Raw genomic sequence first — 21,568 nt, forward strand, 5'->3', positions numbered from 1 at the left:
CTCCCCTGCGGCACACCTGATATCACTTCGGAAGACATCACTCCATTGAGAATGACATGCTGCGTTCTGTTATCTAGGATCTCTATAATCCAATCACACAATTGGTCTGATAGTCCATATGCTCTTACTTTGTTCATTAAACGACTATGGGGAACTGTATCGAACGCCTTACGGAAGTCAAGAAACACGGCATCTACCTGGGAACCCGTGTCTATGGCTATCTGAGTCTCGTGGATGAATAGCACGAGCTGGGTTTCACACGATCGTCTTTTTCGAAACCCATACCGATTCCTACAGAGTAGATTTCTAGTCCCGAGAAAAGTCATACTGGAACATAATACGTGTTCCAAAATTCTACAACTGATCGACGTTAGAGATATACGTGTATAGTTCTGCACATCTTTGGAAGTGTTTTGGAATATATTTTGTTTATAAAATGTACATTGTAACAGATTTGAGTTAACTGTATGAAATATTTACAAAAAGGAACTAACTCCAGCGGTAACAACTGTAGAGAATGTCGTAGCGAATATGATTCCTTTTGGAGTTTTTTTTTCAGTGTCACCACCCTCTCAGCACCACCCTCTCAGCACCACCCTCATCATCCACCAACAATAGCGCCTAACTAAACTTTAGAATGAAAATTTTCTTTGAAGACTGTTTAAAATGGAAAAAATATGAATGGTATTTAGTTTTTGTATGTGTTTTATTAATCCACAAATTAAAGAGTCCATGACAACTGGTACTGCTTCTCTAACTTTTTTATAGTATGATTAAGCAATTTTCAGTGCATTGCGAGTGTTACCTGCAACTCCCGAGGAAGGAAAGCTAACTACGAGTACCTAAAGTGAGGGACAAAAGTAGACCCTCTGCTGTTCCTAGCGATACTTGTGTCATCCACATTCTGCACCCACATTTAAAATCAACGAAGTTAAAATGCATAACATATACTTCCTGTCTGTAAGTCAATTTGTTGCTAGACTCCTTGCTTATAAACTGGTAGAAATTTGAAGCCTTCAGCCTGATCCAAAATTTCCGTGCATTTCCAAATATAGAAGTCAGATAACGTTTCCACTTGAAAAATAGCCAATTTACACACTGTAGGAGAAGTTACACGACGCATGGGAAACTACGGTAGTCTTGTTGATACTCACATGAAATCTAACACACCATGGGGTAGAAGAGAATCTGCACTGTGAGAAAATGACAAGTTTTGACGACTGGAAACAGCTTACATAATTGGTGAATGACTTTCCTGATGGCTAATGGCACAAAACGAGAGGACTGATGTCCCAAAATGTTCGTAAGACAACAAACAAATTAAATGGGCTACACACGTAAGTGAAGAACTGTGATGATCATTGCTGATCCTGTGATTTGTTCATTTCACAGGCATCCGACATGGCTGCCTGCATCTTCGTCCACTGAGTCATTCGTTGGCAGACTCCTCTACAACGAGATGCCAAGCAGCCGACCACAACAATGAAAGCTATTTGATGACGACAGGTGAGTGTGTCTAGCTTTTCCGGGGTACGGAGGAGGAGGAGGAGGGGGGGGGGGGCCGACATCTCACTCAGCTGCTCTACGAACATTTTTAATGTATCATACATTAAGTAATTAAATGTGCGAGTGTAATCGGACGTACGTGAAACTGGTACATGTGTAGCTTAATAAAACACTTATTTCCCTATTACCCACATTCTTTTGTTTAATGTTTTATAGCCTGTAAATCTTGTTGTTAGTTTACCTTCAGCAGTCTGGCACTTAGCAGTAATTAAAATAGCTCTTTGGACATGGGGGGGGGGGGTGATGACATAAATCGCATCCATTTCAATTTATGAATCTGAACGTCTTGTCTGTTTGCAAAAATTAACAATTTATTTCTTCGCTTCAGTCAGATTTTGAGTATATTAAAATAGATGCTACTTATTTGACTTGAAGACAGACCCATTAACGTCTTATATTTGTATTTCGGACGCTTCGGAACCTGAACTGACTCTGCAGCATTCTTTCACCATTTTCAGCTATTTGCATGGAATGGGTTACGAAGTTTCTTAAGAAGTGGTATCAGGCGACTCAAACTTTGAGCCTCATTCTCCCCGCAAAAGTCTATTCTACGCTTATTACTTACCTCTAATGTCATGTTTGAGACTAATTAAATCTTATCGTCACGGCATAGCGCTGAGTTTGTTGATATGTTTTCCACATTTATTTCTTCTGCAGCTTGTGGATAATGTAACAGCTGTGCTCTTTTTTTTCCAGCGGACAAACGTAGGAACGAGGTAGGAGGAACAACGTTGAGAGGATTCTTTTGGAAGTGTTTTGGAATATATTTTGTTTATAAAATGTACATTGTAACAAATTTGAGTTAACTGTATAAAATATTTACAAAAAGGAACTAACTCCTGCAGTAACATATGTAGATAGTGGCTTAGCAAATATGATTCACTTTTGGAATTGTTTCACTAAATGTTTGTAAATTTTAGAAAGTAATATGATACGTACCACTAACTTGTAGACACATACAAACAATTAATTTACAAATGCATTTTAACTTCATGAGAAGTCTGATTTGGCATTCTGCTTTATTTTCTATAAATTACATATGTATATACTCAGTCATGTGTGAGAATAGTGTCAAGATGTTATGGCTCACAAATCGTGGAAACCTGTTTTAGACACGTACATTACAAGTAACTTAAGTCTAGCGAAGCAACGTACAATGCTCTCTTCACTGGGGTGTGATTTGTATTGAAGAGAAAACCTAGCAATAATTGTATTTATGCTGTTGACACATAGTAACTGGTGCGCACATCATCATAGATTTCGTACCACCGGTGCATTTAAGGAAGGACTTCCTGAGACAAGACCAGTTTTATGCTACGTGCTTCTGGCATTTGTATTCTCACGGTTGCAGTAACGTGAAACAACAGGTAGACAGAAACAACCACCACACTGTTCTACACCAGACACGAGGCATGACCTTCAAACATTTATTGAAAAATAAATTAATAAATCCTAGACACACACACACACACACACACACACACACACACACACACACACACACACACACACACACACACACACACTAACTACAATCTGAAAGTGTGTGTGTGTATATTTTATAGCACAATATCATTTCAGAAATGCATTCTTGTTGTCACTAGCAAATATAGCTTCTAAATAATTGGAGACTTCTTTGGCAACGTAACCCTAGGTGAATAGCACTGTCTTGAAGACAGTAATCTGTTCTACGCACTTAAGGTTCTCGAACTTAAAGCCCACTACACTTATTCCGAAGGAAGTGCAAAACCCTGTCAAAATTTGAAACATAAATGACTTGTTCCTGTGGCCGCTCTGTTTATATACGTACACTTCTAGAATAGTTAGAAAGTAGGTCTAACTTCCTACGCCTTGAAATGGAACTTCAAAATAACACGAAACAGAATGGAACGCCGGTTTGTCGAAGTGAATATGATCACCTTGAAACCGTCTCTTGAAGATAAATGTGACTACATGAGATGAATACTTTTGCAAGGTAACAGTTTGTAGATCGAGCTATCGATGTAGCTGTCCTAGCAGCGCAGATGAAACCACACGAAGCTCTTCCAGCTGGAACTGGGAACAGGTAGTCCACCAGCCAACCACGACGGTCGTCGTGTCGTGGAGGGGGGAGAGTAGAGTAGAGTAGAATAGGCGGCTGCCCACGGGGATTCCCCTCAGACGGGCTGCAGCCGCGACGAGTCTAGCGAGCGAGGCACGAGCGGCCGGCCGTTGGAGATGTCGCCGCCGGCGCCGGCGCCAGCGAAGACGATCTGCTTGACGCTGGGCTCCAGCACGAAGATGACGAAGAGGATGACTCCCTGCAGGATGTTTATGATGTCCGGCAGCGCCCACGCGTACACGGGGCCGCCCAGCGCCCACGACACCAGCTCCATCGTCCAGCTGATGCCCATCGACACGAACAGCGTCAGGATCATGCGCACCCTGCCACAGATACGTCCTCCAAAATTGAAGCAACAAAAGGAAATTTTGCAAAGGTGCGTTTTTTTTGCCACAAAACAGTATAAACAGGCGATAGTAAAGTGGAAAAAAAAATGTAAAGGATATACAGGGTGAGAAGTATTTAAACCGACAAACTCTGGGAGGTTGTAGGGGACATCAAAACAAATATTTTTCCCTAATGTCATTTTTTCCTCTGAGGATTATTTAAACCGGTGGAGCCCGTATTACGCTCTTCAGTTGTAGGCAACTGCTGTCCACGAGTGTACTAGTGCATTCTCTCTCTTTACTAATGGAGCGATACACCTGGAGTGAGTACACTGATATGGTTGGTTCGTACTACGTAACGCACCACAATGGACGAGCTGCACAGCGAGTTTATCAACAACAGTATCCTAATCGCCGTATCCCGCATCATACGACCTTTGTTGCTGTGTACTAACGTCTGCGTGGGACTGGGTCATTTAGCAGATTACCTGGACAGGAACGCCGTCACGCGGCAAGAAAGCTGCAATTTGAGGAAGCTATCTTGCAGCATGTGGAGCGGGATCCTGCAATCAGCATTCGTGCAATGGCACATAACATGGGGACAAATCAGACGACTGTAAGAACAGTCTTTCGAGAGCAATTGTTACGTCCATTTCACTTACAGCATGTACACAACCTGGAACCAGTTAATTATCCACCCAGAGCACAGTTTTCACAGTGGCACCTGGAACAGTGTGAAATGCATCCTACATTTCCATCCTCTGTGTTTACCGATGAAGCAACGTTCGGGCGTGATGGAGTCTTCAACATGCACAATTCGCATGTTTGGAGTGAGGATAACCCATATGCCACAGTTACTAGCGCTCATCAAGTGCGGTTCTTCGTTAATGTGTGGGTCGGTGTTGTTGTGGACTATTTAATTGGGCCGTATCTGCTACCTAGGCCATTAAATGGCAGGCACTACTACAATTTTCTCGCCAGAGCATTGCCAGAATTGCTGGAAGATGTCCCACTCCCTACAAGACAACGTATGTGGTTGCAACATGACGGGGCGCCGGCACATTTTAGTCGTCGTGTACGTTGATTGCTGGACCGACGCTTCCCAGAAACGTGGATTGGCAGAGCTGGTCCAGTACAATGGCCTGCTTGATCCCCAGAATCGTCCTCTACCGGTTTAAATACTCCTCACAGGAAAAAATGATACTTGGGAAAAATATTTGTTTTGATGTCCCCTACTACCTCCCAGAGTTTGTCGGTTTAAATACTTTTCACCCTGTAGAACGTAATCAACTGCCACATGCATAACACTAGACAAAAATGTTCTGTTTCTCCAACAACAGATTTTCACGCACATTCTGACAACTGGTTAATGTACTCAGTATTGAGTGTGAGCACCTCTGGCACCATTACAAGCCTGAGAACGACGGCAGATGCTGTGAATGATGTCATCAATCTCACGTTGCGGCAATAAATCCCATTCCTCCTGCAGAGCTGCTCATAAGTCTTTGAGAGTTGTTGGTGGAGGCTAAGGTGATTCAACCTGTCTCCCTAGTGCATCCCAGACATGCTCTACGGGATTCAAATCGGGAGAGCGAGCAGGCCACGCCATGAGTGCAATATCTTCCATTTCCAAAAAAACAACCACCTATACTCTATGAGGTCGAGCATTAGCTTCCATCAATAAGAAGTCTGAACTTGCAGCATCTCCCAACAACCGCCCATGAGATCGTAGGATCCCCTCATGGTACCTGACAACAGTTAAATCTTGCTGATTCACCCGTACAATTTCATGGAGACGTGCTCGAAGTGGTCAATATAATCTCTGTGCACACCATTAGGGATACTCCTCGATTCGGTCTCTTTCCACAACGTTTGGGTCCCGAAATCGTGTTCCACGTGCCCTCCAGATGCGAATCCGTCGAGAATCACTGTCCAGACTAAATCGGGACTCATCTATAAAAACAACATTTGCCCACCGTTCGACCGCCCAGGTGGCATGTTGACAGCTCCACGCTAGACGTCCCCTTCTGTGAATACACGCCAGAGGCAAACATACAGCAGGTCTTCAACAATAAAGGGCACTCTGTTGAAGCATTCTGTACACCGTTTTCCCCGATGCAACACGTCCAGGAGATGCTGCGAGATCAGATGCCAATTGCAGTGCAGTACTAAGCCGGTACTGTCGTGCACTTACAACCAAATAACGGTGGTCGGCCGTGTCCTGGTCTCCGGAATACAGTTTCGGTCTCTCTAAACTGTCGCCTCACACGAGAAACAACAGGTCGATTCACATTAAGCCCTCGGTCGACATCAGTTTGGGACTCTCCTGCTTCCATTCTTTCTATGGCCCTCCACAGCAGAGGGTGTAGGGGTCTTCTCTGTGCCACACTGCACCGTCTGTGACTGTACACAGTGGATGTGGGACTACTCTGCAAACACTACCTCGCTTGATAGGTGCCCTGACGTCATTGCTGACGGCCGTCCGTTTATCGGAAAGCCGTCTTCCGTGCAGAACACGACCGTAACGGCACCACTTTACGGTTTGTGTGATTATATCGTGAATTAGACACAGGACGGGGAAATAGTTTGTTGCTTTAATTTTGGACACCAGTGTGGCTTTACACACATGCTGGCCTCCTGTTCAGTGTTACTTTATCTATGTCGCCATTATTCCCAATAGTAAGTCCACGAATAAATCCCTTGCATTTATAGCGAATCTCTCGACCAACGCAAACTCACAAGGGACTGGAAGAAAGAGCAGGGTAATATCAGTAACTTCTGTTTTTGCGGAATCCTTTAACAATTCTCAGTCCGAATATAATAAATTTTCTTGAGGTCGAAAAGCTTGTGTCCACGAATCGGGATGTTTTTAGAAAGCATCGCCTGTGCAAAACTCAGCTCGTACTTCTCTCACGTAATATACTGCGAACTATGACTGAAGAACAACGGGTAGATGACATATTTCTAGATTTCGGGAAAGCATTTGACACTGCCCCATTGCAGGCTGTTTAAGAAGGTACGAACTATGGAATATCTGAGTAGCTCGAAGGCTAAGGAATAGAACCCAGTATGTTGTCCCCGACAGGGACTGTCCATCAAAGACAAGGATATCGTCAGCAGTGCCCTAGGTGGTGTGACAGAACCGCCGTTTTTCTGTTCATACATAAATGATTTAGCGGACAGGGTGGGCAACAGTCTGCTGTTATTTGCTGATGATGCCGTGGTGTACGGTAAGGCGTGGCAAATGGTTCAAATGGCTCTGAGCACTATGGGACTTAACTGCTGTGTGCCCGCAGCTCGTGGTCGTGCGGTAGCGTTCTCGCTTCCCACGCCCGGGTTCCCGGGTTCGATTCCCGGCGGGGTCAGGGATTTTCTCTGCCTCGTAATGGCTGGGTGTTGTGTATTGTCCTTAGGTTAGTTAGGTTTAAGTAGTTCTAAGTTCTAGGGGACTGATGACCATAGATGTTAAGTCCCATAGTGCTCAGAGCCATTTGAACCATTTTTAGCTGCTGTGGTCATCAGTCCCCTAGAACTTAGAACTACTTAAACCTAACTAACCTAAGGACATTACACACATCCATGCCCGAGGCAGGATTCGAACCTGCGACCGTAGCGGTCACGCGGCTCCAGACTGTAGTGCCTAGAACCGCACGGCCACTCCGGCCGGCTGGTAAGGCGTCCAAGTTGAGTGACCGTAGGAAGATACAAGACGACTTACTCACAACATTTCTAGTTCGTGTGATGAATGGCAGCTAGCTCTAAATATAGAAAAATGTGGGTTAATGCGGATGAGTAGGAACAACAAACCCGTATTGTTCTGATACAGCGTTAGTAGCGCCCTGCTTGAACAGTCACGTCGTTTAAATGTCTGGGCATAGCGTTGCAAAGCTATATGGAATAAAACGAGTATGTGAGAACTGTGGTAGAGAAGGCAATAGTCGACTTCAGTTTATTGAGAGAGGTCTAGGAAAGCGTTACTCATCTGTAAAGAATACCACAAATAGGATGATATTGTGATCTATTCTTGAGTACTGTTCGAGTGTTTCGGATCCGGGAGAGGTCGGATTGGAGGAGGGCATCTACATCTACGTGATTACTCTGCTATCCACAATAAAGTGCCTGACAGAGGGTTCAATGAACCACCTTCAAGATGTCTCTCTACCGTTCCACTCTCGAACGGCACGCGGGAAAAATGAGCACTTAAATTTTTCTGTGCGAGTCCTGACTTCTCTCATTTTATCGTGATGATCATTTCTCCCTGTGTAGGTGGGTGGAAACAATGTTTTCGCAATAGGAAGAGAAAACCGGCGATTGAAATTTTATGAGAAGATCCCGCCGCAACGAAAAACGCCTTTGTTTTAATGATTGCCACTCCAATTCACGTATCATGTCTGTGGCACTATCTCCCCTATTTCGCGATAATACAAAACGAGCTGCCCTTCTTTGTACTTTTTCGATGTCATCCGTCAGTCCCACCTGATACGGATCCCACACCGCACAGCAATACTCCAGAATAGGGCGGATAAGCGTGGTGTAAGCAGTCTTTAGTAGACCAGTTGCACCTTCTAAGTGTTCTGCCAATGAATCGCAGTCTTTGGTTCGCTCTTCCCACAATATTATCTATGTGATCGTTCCAATTTAGGTTATTTGTAATTGTAATCCCTAAGTATTTAGCTGAATGTACAGCCTTCAGATTTGTGACTTATCGCGTAATCGAAATTTAGCTGATTTCTTTTAGTACTCATGTGAATAACCTCACACTTTTCTTTATTCAAGGTCAATTGCCACTTTTCGCACCATATAGATATCTAAATAATTTTGCAAGTCGTTTTGATCATCTCATGACTTTGCAAGACGGTAAATGACAACATCATCTGCAAACAATCTAAGACGGCTGCGCCGGCCGAAGTGGCCGTGCGGTTAAAGGCGCTGCAGTCTGGAACCGCAAGACCGCTACGGTCGCAGGTTCGAATCCTGCCTCGGGCATGGATGTTTGTGATATTCTTAGGTTAGTTAGGTTTAACTAGTTCTAAGTTCTAGGGGACTAATGACCTCAGCAGTTGAGTCCCATAGTGCTCAGAGCCATAAGACGGCTACTCATATTGTCTCCTATGTCGTTAATATGGATCAGGAACAACAGAGGGCCTATAACGCTTCCTTGGGGAACGCCGGATATTAATTTTATTTTACTCGATGACTTTCCGTCTATTATTACGAACTGTGACCATTCTGACAGGAAATCACGAATCCAGTCGCACAACTGAGGCGATACTCCGTAGGCACGCAGTTTGGTTAGAAGACGCTTGTGAGGAACGGTGTCGAAAGCCTTCTGGAAATCTAAAAAATCAGAGGTGGGTTGCTAGATTTTTTACTGGTAGGTCCGAACAACACGTAGGTGTTGCGGAAAGGCTTCAGCAACTCAAATGGGAATCTTTGGAGCGAACGCGATGTTCCTTTCGAGGAACACTACTGAGAAAATTTTAGAAACTGGCTCTTTAAGCTGACTGTCGAGCGATTCTACAGCCGTCACGATACACCACGCCTAAGAACCACGAAGATAAGATGTGAGAAATTAGGGCTCATACAGACGCATATACCGAGTTGTTTTTCAAAAATGGCTCTGAGCACTATGTGACTTAACTACTGAGGTCATGAGTCCCCTAGAACTTAGAACTACTTAAACCTAACTAACCTAAGGACATCACACACATCCATGTCCGAGGCAGGATTCGAATCTACGACCGTAGCGGTCGCGCGGTTCCAGACTGTAGCGCCTAGAACCGCTCGGCCACACCAGCCGGCAGTTGTTTTTTCCCTCGCTCTGTTTGTGAGTGGAACGGGAAAGGTACAGGGTATGCTCCGCCACGCGCCGCACTGTGGCTTGCGGAGTATCTAAGTAGATCTTGAATATGTCAATTAGAGAGTAATTTTGTCCCAGAGCTACCAAGTTATATGAAACTGACAAATGATATTCAGTTTCGCATGATAGGTCAAAGTTACAGTACGGACTACTACGATTCATTTATTTCACTTGAAGTTCCAATTAGCAGAACCGCATGGGGTAGCCGCACGGTCAAGGGCATCCTCTCACGGTTCGCGTTGCCCTCAAGTTTTCATTCAGCACGGCTCGGTTTTGTCTAGGGATTTGCTTCCCGGCAGTATTACCTGTGCGTTGGCGGTGACACACAGCACTACCTTGGATAGGTTTACTGATTATGCGTTGGCCGATATGCACCGCCTGTGTTGGTTCATTGAATGCTATGGAAGAGAGAGGACGACTATGTTGAGCTGTTGCCGCACTTAACGACAACCACGTCACAGTAATTTTGCATCTGCTGGACGGTTGTTGCATTACTGTGTGTCTGGTTTTACGTTCTGGTGATTGCGTATTACGGCCTTTTTCTCTGTTGTGAAGATATTTTCACAGAAACAAGGGTGATTGCGATAACAATCCGAATAAATCGTAATTATATTATTACTCTGCAACGATTCGTCGGAGAGTGGGGGACAGCTATACCAAAATACCCTCTGAAAGTTCCTGAGTTCTGGTAAAAAATGCGATTTTATAAACATACAGTGTGTTTCAAAAATGACCGGTATATTTGAAACGGCAATAAAAACTAACGAGCAGCGATAGAAATACACCGTTTGTTGCAATATGCTTGGGACAACAGTACATTTTCAGGCAGACAAACTTTCGAAATTACAGTAGTTACAATTTTCAACAACAGATGGCGCTGCGGTCTGGGAAACACTATAGTACGATATTTTCCACATATCCACCATGCGTAGCAATAATATGGCGTAGTCTCTGAATGAAATTACCCGAAACCTTTGACAACGTGTCTGGCGGAATGGCTTCACATGCAGATGAGATGTACTGCTTCAGCTGTTCAATTGTTTCTGGATTCTGGCGGTACACCTGGTCTTTCAAGTGTCCCCACAGAAAGAAGTCACAGGGGTTCATGTCTGGCGAATAGGGAGGCCAATCCACGCCACCTCCTGTATGTTTCGGATAGCCCAAAGCAATCACACGATCATCGAAATATTCATTCAGGAAATTAAAGACGTCGGCCGTGCGATGTGGCCGGGCACCATCTTGCATAAACCACGAGGTGTTCGCAGTGTCGTCTAAGGCAGTTTGTACCGCCATAAATTCACGAAGAATGTCCAGATAGCGTGACGCTGTAATCGTTTCGGATCTGAAAAATGGGCCAATGATTCCTTTGGAAGAAATGGCGGCCCAGACCAGTACTTTGAGGATGCAGGGACGATGGGACTGCAACATGGGGCTTTTCCGTTCCCCATATGCGCCAGTTCTGTTTATTGACGAAGCCGTCCAGGTAAGAATAAGCTTCGTCAGTAAACCAAATGCTGCCCACATGCATATCGCCGTCATCAATCCTGTGCACTATATCGTTAGCGAATGCCTCTCGTGCAGCAATGGTAGCGGCGCTGAGGGGTTGCCGCGTTTGAATTTTGTATGGATAGAGGTCTCAACTCTGGCGCATGAGACGATACGTGGACGTTGGCGTCATTTGGACCGCAGCTGCAACACGGCGAACGGAAACCCGAGGCCGCTGTTGGATCACCTGCTGCACTAGCTGCGCTTTGCCCTCTGTGGTTGCCGTACGCGGTCGCCCTACCTTTCCAGCACGTTCATCCGTCACGTTCCCAGTCCGTTGAAATTTTTCAAACAGATCCTTTATTGTATCGCTTTTCGGTCCTTTGGTTACATTAAACCTCCGTTGAAAACTTCGTCTTGTTGCAACAACACTGTGTTCTAGGCGGTGGAATTCCAACACCAGAAAAATCCTCTGTTCTAAGGAATAAACCATGTTGTCTACAGCACACTTGCACGTTGTGAACAGCACATGCTTACAGCAGAAAGACGACGTACAGAATGGCGCACCCACAGACTGCGTTGTCTTCTATATCTTCCACATCACTTGCAGCGCCATCTGTTGTTGAAAATTGTAACTACTGTAATTTCGAAAGTTTGTCCGCCTGAAAATGTACTGTTGTCCCAAGCTTATTGCAACAAACGGTGTATTTCTATCGCTGCTCGTTTAGTTTTTATTGCCGTTTCAAATATACCGGTCATTTTTGAAACACCCTGTATATTAGACCTACTGAAAAATTTATGTATTAATGAGCTATTTTTTTATATGGAATTCTGACAAAGTCAGTTTGTCGTGGTGACTGATTTAGTTCACAAATTGCAACACATTCTAAAATCTTCACTCTAATCAAGGCTTCTAAAGCACTGTTTTTGCGAATGTACTTCTGACTAAAAAGCAATCCTGGTATCTGCAGTCCAAAGTTTTCGTTAATAACACCTTTTGCGTTACTGTGATGCTATTTCCGTAGATTCATACACTATGGGTTTAACATTCTTTAAATGCTGCCGAATATTTACCTAAAGTTTTCATCCCGTATTTCATCCCCTTGGGAGCTCAATTTCCGAAACAGAGAAAAACTTTTTTTATTTGTAACAGATGCCAAATAAAAATTTTCGAATATTTAATTTTAAAAAAGTTTTCATGATGAATAATTTCATAAAACTTTTCATCCCCTGTTTAACTCCTTTAGGGGGTTGAATTTCCAAAAACTTAGACGCATTTTTTTTATTTATGACCGAGAAGTCATACTAATTTCCAATTTCCATAGATGTAGCTTTAAAAATGCCGTAGTAAGTCTTTAATAATTATTTGTTTCCAAAAACCTTTCCCGCACTATTTTACCCTCTTAGTAGGAGGGGGGAGGGAGAGCGAAATATTCTGTCTCCCCTCTGTGCAGAATACATTATGCGCCGTCTCCTTACTTGCAGATCACTGTTGTAATTGACATTTGAGCGAACAGGTCATGGGATCCGACTACAATTCTCCCGCCAGTGTGTCTAACTGAGTCTCAACTGCTAACAATATCCTTATGCTGATACCGAATGTATGGTTCATCCTGCAAGCCCACTAATGAAACGCTGTAGGAAGCAATGTTTCTGCTGGCTCGGTTTGTAGCCCCCTCTGCACCTTTTTCTTTAGCACCCTTATGTGCAAATATCAACTGTGCCATTCACTTCCTATGGAGCTTTCCTACACAATCTCTGTCACTATAGCATATCGCTGTGTGTACTTTTGACGTACAGCTCCATAGAAATCCCACTCTATACTGACGCTGTTTTTACGGTACTGAACTGGTGCACCATATTCCTTGTGCGAACATGCCAAGTGATATATTCAACTAAATGCTTCGCTCCTAAATTTATGAATTACTTTGTAATGAGGATAAATCTTAGGATATATTGTTTGTATTTCAAAACAGAGACTTTACGAATCCAGACCGCTAAATACGAGTAAAAGCTGTTATTGATCCAGTGGTCGCGACTGTTGGCGACAAAGTCTAGAGTCCTGTTCTTGCACTTTTGTGTTCAGCAGAGGTGGTATGCCAAAGACACTCTGCTATTATGACACTCGACACAATAGCTGTACATAACTATGGTCATACAAGACAGTAGCAAATATTACAGATCTTATTCTTTGCAAATTGAAATATTAATTTGATAGCAGTCATTACCATACAGAACGTTAACACAACTGACGCAGATGTCTGCGTTATTCTGTAATGCTTCCGCGTTAGCTGCATATAGATGTCATACTACAACAGAAAAAACCTCAGAGCCATACGATTAACTCATAGAAGCAAGATCCAAAAACGAGGTATATATACGAGGGAGTTCAAACTATGTATCCAGTCTAGCTGCATTCACGACAAATATTTAAAATGTGGATGCCTCTGAAAGATACTCACCTCTCTGTGGGCGACCTGTTTCTGAAGACTGGTGGGTACGTGCATATCCTGTATATGCTCAGCGCGAACATGCCGATGTTCATCATGAACAGGAAGCCGATTGGTCCGTAGAAATAGTTCAGCTCTGCGTCCTTACCTGGAACATTGAACAGAAATATCGTCTGAAACGTTGCCTATACGGGTTTTATGTAAGTATCCCATTTCCTCTTACTAGCATGGAAAAGTAAGCCCACTTTCGTAATAGCGCACGTCCAAGTCACGTTGGCACTGTGTACTGACGACGCTCTGATAGGCATTGGGGAGAAAAGAAATCTTGCAAGGAGCTTTTACGTGGAAGCTATATGTGCCTGAATTTGCTTTCACGTTGAAAATATTAACACGCATTGTCTGAGCCGAAGTTGTATCCTCAGGCATATGGTTGACGTATCATTTAGTCAGATTGATTTTGGCGTAATTATGCGAGGTGGAACGGTTTCTTAAAATTCTGATCACTGCAGCAAATTACCAGAACTGGTGTCACTACAGCGGAGCTGAGAACCAAGAAGTACGAAACAACTGAATGGCCAGCTTGTCACTTGTGTATCTTTCGATACACGACGTGGAGTGACCTACGTTTTCCACCAGTGTGTCTGTACATCACCGGTTTTCCTTTTTATTATGTTCTCCACTCTTCTGACTATTTTAGAAAGGAGAAGTTAGCTATGCAATATCTTCTCTAAAAAGCGGGTCTAAGTCCTGCTCAACCTATTTTTTTGTTTTGGCTACTGGTTAGGAAATGTCTTATTACAAATAATGGACGTGTTTCTTTTACGTCACAAGATTACTAAACACATGAACACGCGGACATAACCACTTCATGATGCTCCTTTCAGAAACAGTATTGCATTTAACTTAATTATGCATTTGAACTAACTGACACTGAAATGGAAGAAAACGTGAAGAATTCTCAACAGATGAGAAGACTATGTGAAGGATTGTCACGGAACGGGAAGGATAAAGAGATAAACCGGAAACGAATTGCGCGAGAGGGATGATAAAGCATGCATGCATTTGTGTTAGTCTGTTACAGTACTGAATGTTTCTTGTTTAATTTGTTTCGGCTCTGATTTGGGAAGAGACCTGAGTGGTCTTCATTCCTGCTTTTCGTTGTGGTTATGATTGAAACGTCAGCGAGTGTTATCATCGTTGTTAAAGCACCGACTTTGTTCCCACTGCACTGCTTGACACAGAAGTGAAGCACCCAGAACGGGAGGAGGAAACGAAATGAAACTTCACGGGTTGAGAGGGTGTGTGATATTTTAGCGAGTTCAAAATCGTATCAAATTTACAAAGAACTTGGCACTATGAGCCCACGTATCAGTATGTTGTCGCACCCGCTGTGGCCTGGATGCAGGCACTGAGGTGGCTGGGAAGGATGTCGAAGTCGTCGCATCCTCTCTGGAAACAAGCTAACCCATAAATGTTGTAACTGGTGTTTGATATCTCGGATACTGACACTGGAACGAGATTGACGGTAGAGCTGGTTCCAAACTTGTTCAGTTGGCGACAGTTCTGGGGATCTTGCTGTGAGTACCACATCATCATACACAGAGTTATTAGAGACACGTGGCATATGTGGACGAACACTGTTCTGTTGAAACATTACACCATGATACTGTTGCATGAGGGGTAACATGGGGACGCAGGATGTCCGTGATGCACTGTGAGCTGTCCGAATTCCTTCAGTCGCTACCAGCCGAGACCTGAAGTCATTCCCGATGACTCCCCCTCCCAGATGTGGCTCTCCAAAACAATTAAAGATCTCATCCAAAGCTACGGCCACACAGGATAGGGCAAATGAAAGTGTACCAGATGAGTGGATACGACTTGGGGCAGAATTAACGGAGGAGCAAACGACCTACAGTTACTTCCAACACGATGTAGCAAGTGCTCATACAGCTGACCGATCCTCGGAGCACATTCACACAGTCTTTCCGCCTGACAGAGTTGTCAGCAGAAGTCAGTATGGTTGCAACCTAGCTGACCACCGGGTCTGTAGGTGTGCGATTACTTTGTGTGGGCATCCCTCAAGTCTAAGGAGCATCGCAACAAACTTCAGTCTTCAAGAACTGCAGCAGACCATTTCGGATGACACTGCAGCAATTCCAGCATTCCAGCATTCCAGCCTCGATCTGCAATCAGCAACTTTCTGACTGGCGCCGAAAGTGCCAAGAGACGAATGGTGGTCACTTTCAACATCTGCTATAGTCAGGTTAGTACTGTATTTCTTTTCCTCTGCTGTGTTTCTTTTTACCCTGGAACACTGTTCTCCGGGCCACTTATTTTCGCCCCCCCCCACCACCACCACCACCACCACCACCACCACCACCACCACCACCACCACCACCACCACCACATGGGGTCGCCGACTGTGGACATCGGGGATAGTGCATATCCGCGTTTCATCGCCGAATGCAATACGACGCCATTAATCAACAGTCCATGCTTTCCGATCACAGAATCACTCTAAACACAGCCGTTTGTCTTGTGTCAACGCCTCCCTACACACACCCTTAGGCTCAGACCACTGGTACAGAGTGACACTGATTGAAGGCTCAGATGTACAAGGGTTACGACGTGCTTGGCGCAAAATGAGACAAACCTCCCTTCTGATGATAGTCCAACGTGGTCGACCAGAACCTTGAAGACGAGTATGCCTTCCTTCAAGTTACCATGCGCGCCAGCGTCTCGTCAGAAAAAAATGGTTCAAATGGCTCACGTCTACGGTCATCAGTCCCCTAGAACTTAGAACTACTTAAACCTAACTAACCTAAGGACAGCACACAACACCCAGTCATCACGAGGCAGAGAAAATCCCTGACCCCGTCGGGACTCGAACCCGGGAACCCGGGCGTGTGAAGCGAGAACGCTACCGCACGACCACGAGCTGCGGACGTCTCGTCAGAGTAACAGCTCTACGCATCATGATATTGCAGTATGTGACTAGCTGACCAAATTGAGACCCACAAGAAGGCCTTTTTCAAACTGGTATGTGCTAATAACGCTGTCTCACTAGTATGCAGCACCTTTGTAGCCTTCAAAACTTAGCGCTGATCACGTTCTTTTTACACTCTACCAGGACTTAACTACTTTAAACACCGTTAATGCCATCTGGCGGACGTTTTACGTGTCACGGAGAATTGCAGCTTATAATCATTTACATACGCGACGATGATATGTACTTGTACGACGTTACATTGACATCCGACAGTGTCCTCTGTGTTTTTCACTTTTTTTTTTTAATCTTATGGGACTTAACTTCTAAGGTCATCAGTCCCTCAGCTTACACGCTACTTAACCTAAATTAACCTAAGGGCCAACACACACACCCATGCCCGAGGGAGGACTCGAACCTCCGCCGGGACCAGCCGTCACTTTTATTGTCAGGTAGTGGTTCAAATGGTTCTGAGCACTATGGGATTTAACATCTGAGGTCATCAGTCACCTAGAACTTAGAACTACTTAAACCTAACTAACCCAAGGACATCACACACATCCATGCCCGAGACGGGATTCGAACCTGCGACCGTAGCGGTCACGCGGTTCCAGACTGAAGCGCCTAGAACCGCCCGGCCACACCGGCCGGCTGTCAGATTGTCTTCTTGATGAATCTTTGTTTCTTAATTTAATATAAATACAATTATATACACTATTTCTGTTCATTAACTCTGACTCGAAGGCTTGATCTATGGAATAAAGATTTCTTTTGAAGCAGGATGTAGATTGAGTTCAAGGAATTTTTGAAAGAGACTTGTGATTACAGCAGCAGAAGGTTCCATCCGATAAAGAAGTTCCTTAACTGGTTACAGTTCAGATAGCTGGACGGCTGTCTTTAATGATGGCGACTACGCATGAGAAGTTCTTTGCATGATTTGCTGGAAGCTCTTCGTTCAGCCTATCAAGCCGCGGGAGTTAGCAGCCCTTTCTGGAGCCGAGTTATCTCTACAAGGCTGAATACACAGCTGAAGTAGTGTTCAAACACCGATAACATGCAGGTAGACCATCCATAGCGGTGTTATCACCGATGACAAAGTACAGAGGGGATTAGCGGTCGTAGGAAATCCGACCTGGCTGTGTTCTAGAAATTACACTGCCCGACAAAAAATTAAGAGTGCGGAAGACATGGTTGCCTGCCGAAGTAAATCCGTACACGTACACACCATTGGCGGGTATGGAAATGACTGAAGTTGCAATTCATTGCGACACGTAAAACGGCCACCAGTGTGTTTTAGGTTTGTTACCTGGCCCTTAGAGTAGACAAGGGGTCGTGAACAGCATGAGATGTCGAGTGATCACAGAGACACAGACGCCGCCTACTGGTATGAGACACCGCTATCAATACTGACAGTTTGAAGGGTACTTGATCGTGGGTCTCCATTTGGCTGGCCCGTCGAATCGTGTTGTATTCAGATAGGTGGAGCATTCGGATGTGACAATGGTTTAAGGTTTGACTGTATGGGAACGTGAAGGCAGGCACAGTCGTCGTCGTCGTCGTCGTCGTCGTCGTCGTCGTCGTCGGGGTCGTCAAGGGTTCCAGTCGACCACGTCTCAAGGGAGGATCTCCGTATTGTGCAAAAGAAGCACATTGTAACCCCTTCCCATCTGCGCTTGTCATCCGAGAACAAGTAATACACTACCGCCAGCGTTCTGTGTCATTCCTGACAATGAGTCTGAGGCTAACAGCAGCCGGACTAGTGTGTCAGTTGGTAGTTGGTTGCAGATGCAACATAGCTGTTGAAAACCAGTTCATAGATGTTGACCACTGATGGGATCATGTATATGATTGGTGTTCACTCCCTCAGCGAAAGTTAAGGTCTGAAGATGGTGTACTGAATCACCGAAACTGGTAGCTATATACACTGAAGCGCCACAGAAACTGGTATAGACTTGCGTATTGAAATACAGAGATATGAAAACAGGCAGAATGCGGCGCTGCGGTCGGTAACACCTATATAAGACAACAAGAGTCTGGCACAGTCGTTAGATCGGTTACTGCTGCTACAATGGCAGGTTACCATCTCCGAAGTAGCGATGAAGTGGGGATTTCCCGTACGACCATTTCACGAGTGTACAGCGAGTATCAGGAATCCGGTAAAACATCAAGTCTCCGAAATCGCTGCGGCCAGAAAAAGATCCTGCAAGAGCGGAACCAACGACGACTTAAGAGAATCTTCCAATGTGACAGAAGTGCAACCCTTCTGAAAATTGCTGGAGATTTCAATGCTGGGCCATCAACAAGTGCCAGCGTGCGAACCATTCAACGGAACATCGATAAGAGTTTTCGGAGCCGAAGGCCCACTCGTGTACCCTTGATTATTGCAAGACACAAAGCTTACTCCTCGCCTGGGCCTGTCTACACCGACATTGGACTGTTGATGACGAAACATGTTGTCTGGTCGGACGAATCTAGTTTCAAATTGTATCGAGTGGGTGGAAGTGTACGGGTATAGAGAGAACCCCATGAATCCATGGACCCTGAATATCAAGCAAGGCACTGTTCAAGCTGATGGAGGCTCTGTAATGGTGTGTGGAGTGTGCTGTTGGAGTGATATGGAATTCTTGATACATCTAGATTGACAGGTGACACGTACGTAAACATCCTGTCTGATCACCTGCATCCATTTATGTACACTGTACATGCCGACGGACTTTGGCAATTCCAGCACGACAATGCGACATCCCCTACGTCCAGAATTGTAGAGTGGCTCCAGGAACACACTTCTGAGTTTGAACACTTCCAATGGCCACCAGTCTCCCCAGACATGAACATTATTCAGCATATCTGGGATGCCTTGCAACGTGGTGTTCGGAAGAGATCTCCACTCCTCTTACTCTCTAAGGATTTGTAGGCAGCCCTGCAGGATTCTTTGTGTCATTTCCCTCCAGCACTACTTCAGACATTAGTCGAGCCCATGCCACGTGGTGCTTCGGAACTTCTGCATGCTCGCGGGGGCCCTACACGATATTAGGCAGGTGTACCAGATTCTTTGGCTCTTCACTGTAATAACACCGAATGGGTGAATGAAGGTTGTTCCATTTTCTTACATAAGTGAACAGCCGAAGTCCTTCAAACTTCAGTCACAAGGATAAACGTACAGAAACTAGTGAATTAACGTCCCACAGATGGGTTGCCAGTAACGCCAGAACAGAAAGGGCTACATTTGAAGTGGTTCCGTTATCGCGAAGCAGGGACTGTTGACGAATGGCGTCATACTGTGTTCAGCGATGAAGCGCAGTTCTGCACTGTCGTTGGTGACCATCTTCGGAGAATATGGCGGCGACCTGGTAAGAGGTCTCATACATTATAATGTTTTGGAGAAGCATAGCTGTGTTACTGCTGGTGTCATTGCGTGGGGAATCATCAGGTATGACCTCAGATCAAGGTTGGTAGGGAATGGGGAAACTTCGAAGGCACAATGATGCGTCACGGACATCGTGCGTCCTCATGTGACAGGAAAGTTTTTGCCACTTTTTAACAGAACAATGGTGGTCCACACGTGGCACGTTTCTGTATCATGTGGTTTTCCTGTGGGCAGAAAGATCGCCAGATCTGCCTCCGATAGAACGTGGATGGGACCAGCTTGGATGTAAACCCTGTCGCAATGCCAGTGTCCAGTATATCAAGGAGCAATCAGAACAGTTGTGGGCTAGCCTGCCTCATGAGTGGAGGCAACGGCTTTGAAACCCCTTCCAACTGGGCAAGTGGGCTTATACTGCTTAGTCGTTTGTAAAAGAGACTCGAGATTGCGATCACTGGAATATCACATACGCTCTCGACCCGGGAAGGTTTCTTTAGTTTCTTCCTCTGTATGCTTTAGATGTCTACCAGGCAGTGTATTTGGCCATGTTAGTTTAAATGGGATTGGACGATCTTTTGCTGTTTACTTCGTCTGTAAAGGATTTTGTCGTCATCACCTCTCCTCGTTAGTGTATCATTTGCAAGTCTTCATGAAACGATGCCTTTCTACCTTGTATTCAGCACGATATAACACACACACACACACACACACACACACACACACACACACACACACACACACACACACACACACACACACACACACTCACACTTTTGTAATTCTTCTATAATAGGAAAGCATAATACTAGTGTAACGTGATGTTTACTATTGAATTCCCCTTACAAGTGATATTATATTGAGCAGTGTATTAGGTTATTTTGGATGAAATTATCCGCACTGGGTGTAAAGTATTTTTATTCAAAGTCACAACTGGTTTTGCTTTAGGTGAAGACAACCGTAAGTGATCTGTACAAAAATCAACGGGAAAAAAGTATTTTGCAAAGAATTATCAACAATGGACTGAAGAATAAAGGGGTACTGAAAAATAATATGGTATAGCAATACCTGAGAAATATTCACAGAGATTCTAATTAACAACTCATAGCGAAGAGGGAACTGCCTTACAGCCACTCCCCATCGTTCACGTCAAGTTGTAACCATAGCGCACCAAAGGCGGTAGTCCAGAACTAAAATGAAGGTGATCGCGTAGAGCCTAAAGAAATAAAACCTGGATACAGACCATGTAGACAAAAAAGCTGTCGGCTAGTAATACGCCTAAACAAGATCAATTTCAACTATGGACGATCACTTATTGTGCTATGTTTTTGTAGCTTTACGTGAATGATTGGAGTGGCTCTAAGGCAGTACCTTTCCGCATGAACTGTGGAATAGAACCTCTGACTACTTTTCGAGCATTACTATTTCGAAAT

At 44.6% G+C, this 21,568-nt stretch overlaps 1 protein-coding gene across 1 annotated transcript in view; it reads right to left on the minus strand.

Annotated features, from left to right (window-relative positions):
* Nucleotides 1-2,406: 2,406 nt before the first annotated feature.
* LOC124547780 (G-protein coupled receptor Mth2-like) overlaps nucleotides 2,407-21,568 on the minus strand; it is a 139,582-nt gene continuing 120,420 nt past the window's right edge. The window contains exons 6-7 of the mRNA XM_047125129.1: nucleotides 13,801-13,936; nucleotides 2,407-3,990 (exon numbers count right to left, since the gene is read on the minus strand). Coding sequence (XP_046981085.1) covers nucleotides 3,723-3,990; nucleotides 13,801-13,936 — 404 coding nt within the window. The 3' untranslated portion in view covers nucleotides 2,407-3,722. The remainder of the gene's footprint in view (nucleotides 3,991-13,800; nucleotides 13,937-21,568) is intronic.

Source organism: Schistocerca americana, chromosome 1, assembly GCF_021461395.2.
Source record: "Schistocerca americana isolate TAMUIC-IGC-003095 chromosome 1, iqSchAmer2.1, whole genome shotgun sequence".
NCBI classification, from domain to species: Eukaryota; Metazoa; Arthropoda; class Insecta; order Orthoptera; family Acrididae; genus Schistocerca; species Schistocerca americana.